Below are 10,991 nucleotides of genomic sequence, written 5' to 3' on the forward strand. Positions count from 1 at the left end.
GGCTAGACCAGAGATGTACACTGGTACAGATAGGAACTGGAAACACAGGGAATCCAGGGCAGATGATCCCTTCAGGACCAGTGGTGAGAGCGACTGTACTTCTTTCAAAACTGATTTGTTCATTCTTCTGGTCAAAAATAAACAAACCAAACTCACTGCCCTTGAGTCGATGCCAGCTCATAGCGATTCCCTAGGACAGGGTAGGACTGTGCCTGGGTGTTTCTGAGACTGCAACTGTGAACAGGAGTAGAAAGTCCTGACTTTCACTCAGATCAGCTGGTGGTTTGGACTGTGGATCTTGAGAATCACAGCCCAATGCATAACCACTCTGCCACCACCGCTCCTCATTCTTCTGTGAGACCATGGCCTATTGAATGTTCTTTGCCAACAGTGCAATTCAAAGGGATCAACTCTTCTTTGGTCTTATTTATTGTCCAGCTCTCACATACACATGAACTCAAAACTCAAACCCACTGCCATCAAGTTGATCTCAACTCATAGTGACCCTATAGGACAGAGTAGAGCTGCCCTGGTGAGTTTCTGAAATTGTAACTTTTTAAGGGAATAGAAAGCCTTATCTTGTTCTCCCGTGGAGCCAGCTGCTGGTTTTGATCTGCGGGTGGTTGATAGCACATATTTGAACCTTGCTTTTCTATCTCTTTCATACTGATGTGACCAATTTCGGGGAACCTGATGAAACTTGCCAAAAGACATGGGCCATTGTCCTATGAGGAATGAGGAGCCCCCAGTTGTGTTTAAACAGGAGCTTGACATATTCGGATGGCTTAGGGAAAAAACGACCCGAGATGGTGTGGAGAGGGAGGAATGGCAACAGGAGAGGAAGCAGCAAAAGGCGCTCTCTCCTCTGCACCTGATGTTCCTGGGGCCTGTCACCCCACCAGCGCTGAGCAGGAAGAGGCTCTGGAGGCACTCCACGGGGACAGTAGCTGGCTCAGCCACACAGCACTTTGCTGACCCAACAGGAGGTTCGAGAGGCACCGTGTTTACTTGACTCCCTCATCCTTTGCGTCATGAATTGGCCGCGTCTAAGATCATATTAAGAGATGGAGTGATTCTGAAGGATTTTGAAACTAAGTCTGGCATCTTGTTAGCTCTTGGTTATCCACAGGCCTGGTTAGCGGCCGTTATCTGTCTCACAGATAAATAGATGCAGGGCCTGACTGGGGACAGTAAATAGACTGACATTAAAGGTCACACTTCAAAAGGGAAGGTGAGTATCTTAAGTTGCACCTCACTTCCCTGAATGCATCCGGTGTGTGGTGATTCACCTTTTGCCCTGAGATCCAGTAACAGGGAACGTATTGTAAGCAGTTAAAGGAATAGCAGGAATGTCCCTAAAAGGTCACTCCAATTTACCAGAAGCAAAGCGGAGAGAAACAAAGCTAGAGATGAGCCAGCTGAGGTCCGGAGACCAGGGTCCTGGCCGTACCCCTCCCAGGAACCTCTGTGGCTGCAGGGAAGTTACCCGGATCTCTGGTTATAAATGTCCCCTCTGCAATGTAAAGCCAGAGAAGAAAAATGTCATTTTTTAGGGTGCCAGGAAATTTCCAGTTAATAGGATTTAGAGGAGAGCTTGGCATAAGAAGTCAAGAAAAGGAAGCATCAAAAAAAAAAAAAAACTTTAGCTCTGACTCATATCCTCCTGTCTGGGTTTCCAGGGGTTGTAAATTTGGGGCCCTCTTGTACCCTGGCAGACATCACTAATCAATAAAGGCAGCACAGGTCATCCAGGCAGCAATGAGAATTCCTTCAACACAGCCTACCAGGTAGCCTGGACCAGTCCATCCCAGCGGGTTTGTCAGCACCCTTCCAGCTCTAAGTAGGGAACAATGAAACCCCCTCTTCTTGGGTGGAGATTTGACATGTCTGGCAGGCGGTTTCTCAGCAGAGCATTGGTCTGTACCAGAGGGATCCTGCTGTGCTCTGGGAGCAGTTGCTGCCTGCTAGGATGCGTCTGCTGTTCCTAAGGAAACAGAATGACTCGGTTCTGCCCCCTGCAGGCTAGAGAAAATATCACACACACCCCTAGTTAATAGGCAATGGAGGTATCTTAGAAACACCCCAGCAGATGGTCTGAAAGACATCTTCTCATAGTTGTAGAAGCTGCCGCAGCCCTGGCCATCTCTTCTCCATGCTCTTGCGGTTTCTAAAGCCAAGGCGATTAGCCTTAGGACCCACCCTGCACTGGCATGGGCTCATTCACATGACAAGGAACCCCTATTTCCACACAAGATCCCGTTCACAGGTACAAGGGCCAGGAATTGAACACGCGATTGTGCAGGGCAGCCCCCACCTTCCTCCCTTCCTCTAGGGCCTGTGGTGACCTACAGCCTTTTAGGAAAACCCACACCAAACAGGTCACTGTCAAGTTGACTCTGATGGCTGCCATGAGAGTAAGACGGAGCTACCCCTTAGGAAGGACCCCTTCAGACGGGCGGTGACCTCGCTGTCAGATCAGAATCATGGGAGGGACCAGTCTGACTGGCAGGAACCTCAGTGTCACAGAGCAGAACTGCTCTTTGGGAAGACTTGCGGGGCATGTCCCAGACCTTTGACCCTTTCCGCCAGCAGTTAGCTTCCCAACCGATCCCAGCCAGGATCCCCGGCACTGTGGGGCGTGGCCTGCAGGCGGTGGACAAAAGGAGAAGTGGGCAGGTGGGCTGGCTAGGTGGTGCAAGAGGAAGCCACGGAGAGGAGGAGCAGATGAGAGGAAAGAAGTGGGGACAGGAGGATGGGGGAGTGGTGAAGGTAACAGAAGTGAGCGAGGGCTGACAACAAGGAAGGAAAAAGGGGTAACTGGAAGTGGGAGGGAGAGGAAAGGGAATGGGGGGGTCGGGGAGCCCAGTCACCCACAGAGATGGTCCCCAACAGTGGCCTACCTGTCCCTCATCACACTTCCATTTCAACAGTCCATGGAAAAGTGTACAAGGAGAGTTCTCCCTACTCTGCTTATGGGGAGAGGGGCGTCCTCCACATGTCCTGCTTTAGAAACGAAGGGTTGTTCTTCAGATCTCAGGAAGTGACCCTGGGGGAGCTGCCTCTCCTGCTGGAGGGTGAGAATGTGCCAGGGCTCTGCCGAGCGTCTGCTGCCCTCTACTGACTAACGCTGGTCACGCTAGGCTCCCTGCAGTTAAGAGAAACGGACAGCTCATCCCGATTCACAGCAACCTGTCAGGAAAGGGTAGAACCGCCCTGTGGGGTTCCGAGCCTGTAATTCTACAGGAATAGAAAGCCTCATCTTTCTCCCCTGGAGCAAGCTGGTAGTCTCAAACTGCTGACGGAGCATGGAGCAGGCCCCCATATAACCCACTAGACACCAAGTCTCCTCCCTGCAGTTAAGGATCTGTTTTGTGACCGAGAGCAGACTCGGTGGTAGTGAGTTGAAAGGACTGAATTGGCTCAAAATAAACCAGACTTCAAGAGCTGAAAGGAACTCCGTTGGCTACCTCCAACCTCTTCCTCCTGAAGCTCCACATGTCCCTTTCGCCCAGCCTGCTGGAGGGTCCCACTTGGGCCTTCCCCAGCTTCCAGCTGGTGCTGTCACCCAATCCCACGTGCTTGAGCAGTTCCAGACGACACAGATGTGTTATAGGACCCTCTCGGAGGTCGGCGGTTGGCCACAGGTCTGCTTGGGCTGCAGTCACAGTGTCGCCTGGGCAGGGGTCCCTTCTGGAGCGTGGAGCCCTTTTTTTCCAAGACCATCTGGTGGGTGGTACCCCCCACCCTTTCAAGCTGGCTCTTGGGTGCTGGAGGCTGCCTGCAGTTCGGTGTCACCTGCCCTACCACCACCACCGGCTACTCACTCCTGGAGGCCAGCAGGGGCGCCTCTGGCTCCTGCTCACAGGCTCACACCAACTTGACAACAACTGGCAGCCAAGCCAAGCATAGCCTACCCAGGAGCCCCAAAGCCTGCCGGGCACCCCTTAGACCACACCCCAACCACACCCTCCTGCTATCATGGGACACGAGAGCCAGGCTCTCCTCATATTCATGTCCTAAGAACGATCTTTGAGATGGAGCATGCTCTCTTTCTATCGAGAACATTCCCCTGTCTTTGAAAACCACCATCCCATCAATGCAGGACACACAGGTCAGTGTGCGCAAGGCCTGGCAGGTCCACTAAAGCTTTCAGGACCTTTAGGTTAAGGTCAGATTGGTCCGGATTAGAAGTCAGCTCTTTGAAGCGCTCACTCACTGGGAATGTGAGCAGATTGCTCACTGCCTTCCAACCTGGGCTAGCTGGAAGGTTAATACCCCACCTGCAGGCCCCCCACGATGACTGAATGAGATGACAGAGAACCCAGGGAGCCAGCGCCTCCCCTGCACTGGCCACGTCTCTGCAGAGAAAGCCAGACGTGGAAGCTTCCTGCGCCTCGGTCTTAAGTATCCAGCAGTGAGACACTCATCTCTCTGTTGGACAGTGGTGGCATGCTGGCAGCTGTGCCAGAGGTATTTCAAATACCAGCAGGTCACCCATGTGGACGGGTTTCAGTAGAGCTTCCCGAGGGCAGCGTTGCCAAATGTGGTGTTTGAAGAGGGCCTTCTCCGGTAGGAAGGCACTCGGGTGCACTGGCGTGGGGACAGCAATGTGCTACTCCTCCAAGGAAGATAAGGGGACAGGGATAAGGTCAAAGCCAGGATATAGACCCCACACACAGCTGGGGAAGGGCTGCCTCCTCCAAGTAGGGTCACGGAAATACCAAGTATTGCTGGTGGGGTGGGGGGTGGCTTTGATAACAGACATGTATTTTCTCACAGTGTCTCATAGTCATTCAGTCAATTTTGACTGGAGGACAGACTAGCACTGCCCCTATGGGTTGCCGAGGCTGTAAAGCCTGATGGGAATAGAAAGCCTCATCTTCCTCCCTGGAGTGTCTGCTGGTTTCGAACTGCTGACCTTGTGGTTGAAGCCCAACATATAAGCCACTCCACCACCGGGGCTCCCTTCTCATAGTTCAAGGGGTTCGAAGTCTGTGTTCATTAGGAGAAGGTGTTCTGTCTGTGCTCTGGAGAAAACAGTCCCTTGTCTTCAGCTCCTGCTCTGGGCTCCTTGGAGGCCGCCCGGGGTCTTGGCATTAATGTGACACCCCTCTGCTCCCCTGGTTTGCTTCTTTAATCTCAAAAGAGGCCGGTTTGAGATGCGTCCACCCCACACTAGTCCTGCCCCATTAGCTTACGGATACATCCCAGTCCTAAATGGGATGCTAACCTCAGCCTGGAGGTGCTGACTGGGGACCACAGTTCAAGAGTTAAGGGTCTCCTTCTCCCTCCCCTGCAGGTTCCTGATCGTTCTGGGCTGCTTGATCCTGGCCGTTCTGACCACTTTCAAGGAGTACGAGACTGTCTCGGGAGACTGGCTGCTGCTACTGGTGAGCCTGGGGGCCCTGCTGTGTCCAGAGTGGCACCTGTGGTTGGGTTGACACCGCCATGGGTTGACAGCTGGCCTGGGGACCAACTCAGCTAACCGGTTGTGGCCAGCTGGAGCCTCTGGCCAAGTCAGAGCCCAGGAGAAAGCCCTGCCTGGTCAACTCCTGGGTCTGGCGCAGTGGTGGTTATGGGGTAGACATTTTGCCTCCCATTCGGGAGACCCGTGTTCAATTCCCGGCCAATGCCCCACCGGCATAGATGCCACCTCTCGGTCAGAGGAGGCTTTCCTGTTGCTGTGCTGTTGGACAAGTGCCAGTGGAGCTTCCAGATGAATAGGGACTCCGAAGCAAGGCCTGGAAATATCTGCCTCCAAACATTCGGCCAATGGAGACCCATTCCTAATGGAAATGGGTCCAAGCCTGCTGGGATTCTGGCAGGGGGGAGGTGGTGCTGGCCACCTGGAAAGGAGATGGAGGTGGCTCTTGATGGCCACGACACAGCAGCACAGGCACAGAAAGTGTCAGGCACGGCCTTGGTGACAAGGATTTGCTCTTCCTCCATTAGAGGGCACAGGAGCAAGGTCAAAGCACACCCCACACCCCTTGCTAAGGAGACAGAGGGCAGCACCCTGTCCTCTCTACATTAACCCCGAGGCAGAGTCCATTCTAAGACCTGTGCGTGCTTTCCCTCTGAAGCACTGACTCCCTACATCTGGGGGCCTCTTACTCCTTTCAAGGCCAAGCAGTTCGCCAGGCCTTTCTCCCAAGGCACTCGGGGCAGATTCGAACGGTCACCCTGGCAGTTAGTAGCCTGATGGCACCACTCGGACTCCGGGAGGCAGCAGAGCACGGGCTAAGGTGTGCTGGCCCTGGAGGCTGGTGCCTCGGTCATCTCTGCTTCCCCTTTGTAGCTGAGCCGCCCTGAGAGGTGGCTGCATCCGTCTGTGACTTGGTTTCCAAAGTGTACAACAAGGGTCATCTGATAAGGACCCTGAGGGGGTGGCGGGCCCAGCGGGTTCCTTGGTGCCCAGCTGCCACCCTTGGCCACACCAGGGGCTAGTCCCCAGGTGGGAGTCATAGACTGCGCTGCTCGGACCCTTCTCCTTTCAGCAGGAGTAGAGTTCTTAGGGCCTCTGAGGGCATTCAAAGCAAAGTCACTGCCATGTCAGCTCATAACAATGCTACAGGACAGTAGAACTGCCCCTGTGGGTGCCCGAGACTGTCATTGTTGACTGAAGGAGAAAGCCCCACGCAGCGGTTGGTGGCTTCAAACTGCTGACCTTGCAGTTAGCAGTCCAATGTGGCGTATCCACCACACCACCAGGATGCCTAGTGCATTCTATAGACATTATGTTAAAAAACAGGAGCAAGCCCTCACGTGACTTAAGTCTTTCAGAGCAGTTAGCGCATGTTTATGCAGACTGCCCAGGTCCTCTGTCCCCCGCCTGGCCACTGCCTCACCCAAAGGATGAACCAGGGACCCCGCTAGCTAATGCGATCTCCGTTTGCCCCTCAATGCAGGAGACGTTCGCGATATTCATCTTTGGAGCCGAGTTTGCGTTGAGGATCTGGGCCGCGGGATGCTGCTGCCGATACAAAGGCTGGCGGGGCAGGCTCAAGTTCGCCAGGAAGCCCCTGTGCATGCTGGGTAAGCCAGGGTCCTGGAGCGCCCAGGCCACCCCCTGCCTCACTCTCTGTGTGTCTCTGTCACACACAAGCACATGCAGATTCTCTGAAGGAAGGTTAAGCCTGCACTCTTTTGTGGGGGGAGGGGACATCTACCGGCAGCTCAGAGGACAGGGCAGTGACTTTGACAACACTCTTCAGTGACCTTTTTCTTCCCTGCGGACCTCGCCCCCCCGCCAATTTGTGCTTCCTGAGATCCCCCGGCTGCCCTCAAGTCATTTCTGACTCCTAACTCCCAAGGACAGAGCAGAACTGCCCAGGGCATGGTCCCCGGGCTGTAAAACTCTAGGAAAACACACAGCCGCCTCCTACTCCCTCCTAGAGGCTAGTGGGCCTGGGCAGCCAACCTTGCCGCTCAGCAGCCCCGCACTTAACCAGTGTGCCACCAGGGAAGCCCGCATGAAGCCAGCCTTGGAACTTCGGGTCTCCCCTCCACCGCCTGGGCTGCCCTCGCCCCTCGCCCCTACCCCCAGTGCCTGGGGCTCTGTGCCCTTGGCAGGTCCCTCCCGGGGCAACCTCGCCCCACCTGGCGCGTCGGTGCAGAGACAGAAAACAGCCAGGCGGGGTCGCGCGCTGCCACCTACCCGCGGGCAGTGCCAGGACCAGGACAGCGCTGATCCGGGCCGCCCCCTCCCCAGACATCTTCGTGCTGATCGCCTCCGTGCCAGTGGTTGCTGTGGGGAACCAGGGCAATGTGCTGGCCACGTCGCTGCGGAGCCTGCGCTTCCTGCAGATTCTGCGCATGCTGCGGGTGGACCGGCGTGGCGGCACCTGGAAGCTCCTGGGCTCGGCCATCTGCGCCCACAGCAAAGTAAGTCCGCCCCATGGGGCGTCCACCGCCTCTGATGAGGCTGGACCCCGTGTTAGGGCCCCGCCAGAGGTCTCTCTCTACAGGTCATAGGGTACAATAGGAGATGCGGGACTCCACCGCCCTTTCCCCTCCCAGAGGCTCATGGGACCCAGTGTGGGGAGATTATGTTGCCTCTCTGCCCTCCCCCCGCAATGGCTCACAAGCCCCCTCTCTTCCCTCCGGTACCACCAGCTCCATGGGGCCTTACTCCCTCCAGTTCTGTGCTGGGGCCAAGATGAGGTGGCACCCTCCGTAGTCTCATGTACTTAGCCCTTTTCTACGGCAGCCCTGGTGGTACACTGTCTAAGTGCTCACCTTTGAACCCAAAAGGTTGGCGGTTCGAGCCCAGGAGCCGCTCGTCAGGAGAAAGATCTGGCAATCTGCTCCTGTAAAGACTGACTGGCTTGGGGGCTCTATGGGGCCTTCTGCTCCCCCTGTTAGTTAGCATCACAGTGAGTTGGCGTTGACACCATGCCAGGGGATCTTTCTGGCTCTGCTTCTAGGACACTGAACAAAGGTGGGGGGTGCGGTGGGACAATGCACCAGGAGGGAGCTCACAGTTGCCCTCAAGCGTGCCAACCATCACCCACGTCACTGCCAGCTGAACAGCCCCAGACCACCCCCACCACCAACAACTGCAGGGTTCTCTGGTCCGGGGGCCTGGCCCAGGGTGGTAGGGGGTGGTTTCCTTTGATTGCGCCTCCCAGAGAATAAAGATGAACGTGGCAGTCAGGCAGCACCTTGGTGCAAATTCATCCCTCCCTTCTGCCCACTGCCGGGTCATCCAGAGGCCGTTCTTGTCTCAGGAACTTCCGAGGGTGGTGGTGGTGGGGGGCGGGGTAGCAGGTGAACCCTCCGGGCTACTCAGGGTCCGGTCAGCAGTCGCATTGCTTCCTAACACTGGGCTCTTCATTCCAGGTATGTTCCTCTGACCCTCCCATACAAGAATATTGAAGAGTAAATCTAACACTGTTGCTACGAGGGTTTCAGGGCACACATCCATGGGTTGATTCCAACCAAACCTGCTTCCACACGCCCCTGCAGCCCGTGGGAGGCCACGGACCAGCTCTGCCAGTGGAGCCCGTAGCTTGGTCTTGTAAGAGTGAAAGAAAGAGGAGGCCAGTCCCAACAGTGGCTTCCCGGGGAGCCGCTGGGCCAATTACATGTCAGGCAGCGAGGTCAGCTCAGAAGGTGATGGCGACTGTGTTCTGAGAATTCCAAACAGATCCTCTTGCTAGATTCTTACTCAAGGACACAGGGCAGTCATAGGGTTTATTAGGAAGACATTTTAAGACCATGGAAAAAGACTGCATTGCTGAGGGAAAAAAGAATCAGGGAAATTGTACTGAGGAAGTTTTTTTCCCCACCCTGACACAGCACCTGCTCCTCCTTGGATGGGAGCCAAAGCTGTCCTGTGAGAATTCCACTTGGGAATTTGACCCCCGCTCACCGATGGCCCTGATCCTGCCCCCTTCAGACTTCCTTTGGTTCCTCAAAGTCGAAGAACATGTGCAGGGAACAGGAATGGAGTCGCTCAGGGATGCCAGGCCACCCTGTTCCCACGGCGTAAAGCCAGAGAACCGGGCACTCTCCCGGGAGCGGTTGGAGCGATGGAAAGAGTCCTTCCAAGTGTCCCGAATGCACATGTTGGGAAATCAGAGCTTCACCGTTCGGTATTTTGTTTAATAAAGGTCTCTACGATTTTAGAATAATACTTCTAAACTATAAGATGAAACAACCATTTAAACCACCGAGGAGCCTCTCTCTCACCTTAGACTAATTTCTGGCCGTAAACACTGATTGTGGCTACAGAGCTGTGAACGATGAACGATGGAGCTGCCTTCCAGAATTCTCTCCTGCTCCCGACTGTCGGTTTTCTCCTCCATAAGAGGACGTTGCTGTGACAACAGCCCAGGCCCAGCCATCACCTTGTACCCATGCGACAGAGCTGATTCACAGCTGCTGTGGAAACTGAGGCAGTGAGACCGTAAATGCCTGCTTCGGGTCCCTCCTCCGTGTTCCCTGGGCTTAGAATAGATCCTGATGTCTGCTGAGTATCAACCTGTAATTAACAGGGACAGTTGGAAGTGTGCTTTGAGCTCCCTAAAAAGAGGTGCCTTCACCTCACAAATAGATACACACACACACACACACCACAGCTGGAGCCAAGTAGACAAATTCTGAGACAAACCCCCATGCCTGTTAGAAGACTGGGTATGAACGGAGGCAGAGGCAGAGAAAGCATGCTTACCAACTCTGGTCCCGGGTCCCCCGAAGACCCCCTCCTCTGGGCCCCTCTCTCCTGGGAGACGAGCACTGGTGCAGCAGCCCCCTTACTAACCGTGAGGGCGGCGGCGGGGGTGGGGGTACTCTGAGCCTCCCCTTCCTCGGTCTAACAGCATCCGGTCTATGTGATACAGCTGCTGTGGTGATTAACTCAGATGCTGTATGCCAGGTGTCTGGTGCGGGGCCTGCGTCAGAAGCAGTGCCCCACGAGTGTAGCTGGTTCCAGTAGCTGTCCGGTTGGCTCTGACTCCTGGCAAAGTCCCCCTGCCAGCTGTGTGTCATAGGAGAATCACGCCAAACTGAGCCCACTGCTGGTGAGCTCCAAGGGCATCGCCTCAGCCTCTGGGACCAAGTAGCGCTGCCCCCAGAGGGGTTCTGTGGCTCAATCTTTACTGAAGCAGGTGACTAGTTGCGTCCTTCGAACCTCCAGCCAGGTAATTAACCTCTGCGCCACTAGGGCTTCTCTGACTGGGCTCCAGGAGGCCTGACTGGAAGTGGACAGCAAGGCCATACTGATCTACTACTGAGTGGACATGAACCCCTAGCTTTTCAGGGAGTCAGCACCCTCATAGTGTGTCCACCCAGGACGCCCCCTGAACGTGGGCCATTACCAGTCAGCTTCTACCTCACGGGAGGAGGGCAAAGTAGATGATGCCTGCCCACCTGATTCCCCACAAGGGATAGAGCCAGCCAACGGGTACACCTTTCAAAGGGTCAGGACATGCTGCCTGATGCAGGGTTGAGCTACGGACTGTAGGGGGCAGTACCCGTGTGCATCATAA

General features: G+C 55.2%; 1 protein-coding gene across 1 annotated transcript in view; it reads left to right on the forward strand.

The window, feature by feature from the left end:
• The window catches only part of KCNQ3 (potassium voltage-gated channel subfamily Q member 3), a gene marked incomplete at its 5' end in the record, with an annotated part of 254,883 nt that overhangs the window by 213,387 nt on the left and 30,505 nt on the right, over positions 1-10,991 (forward strand). The window contains 3 exons of the mRNA XM_045287958.1: positions 5,300-5,390; positions 6,909-7,035; positions 7,712-7,884. Of these exons, the coding sequence (XP_045143893.1) occupies positions 5,300-5,390; positions 6,909-7,035; positions 7,712-7,884 (391 nt within the window). The remainder of the gene's footprint in view (positions 1-5,299; positions 5,391-6,908; positions 7,036-7,711; positions 7,885-10,991) is intronic.

This window comes from Echinops telfairi, unplaced genomic scaffold (genome assembly GCF_000313985.2).
Source record: "Echinops telfairi isolate 266 unplaced genomic scaffold, ASM31398v2 ScPeMD7_1;HRSCAF=3_0, whole genome shotgun sequence".
Classification (NCBI taxonomy): domain Eukaryota; kingdom Metazoa; phylum Chordata; class Mammalia; order Afrosoricida; family Tenrecidae; genus Echinops; species Echinops telfairi.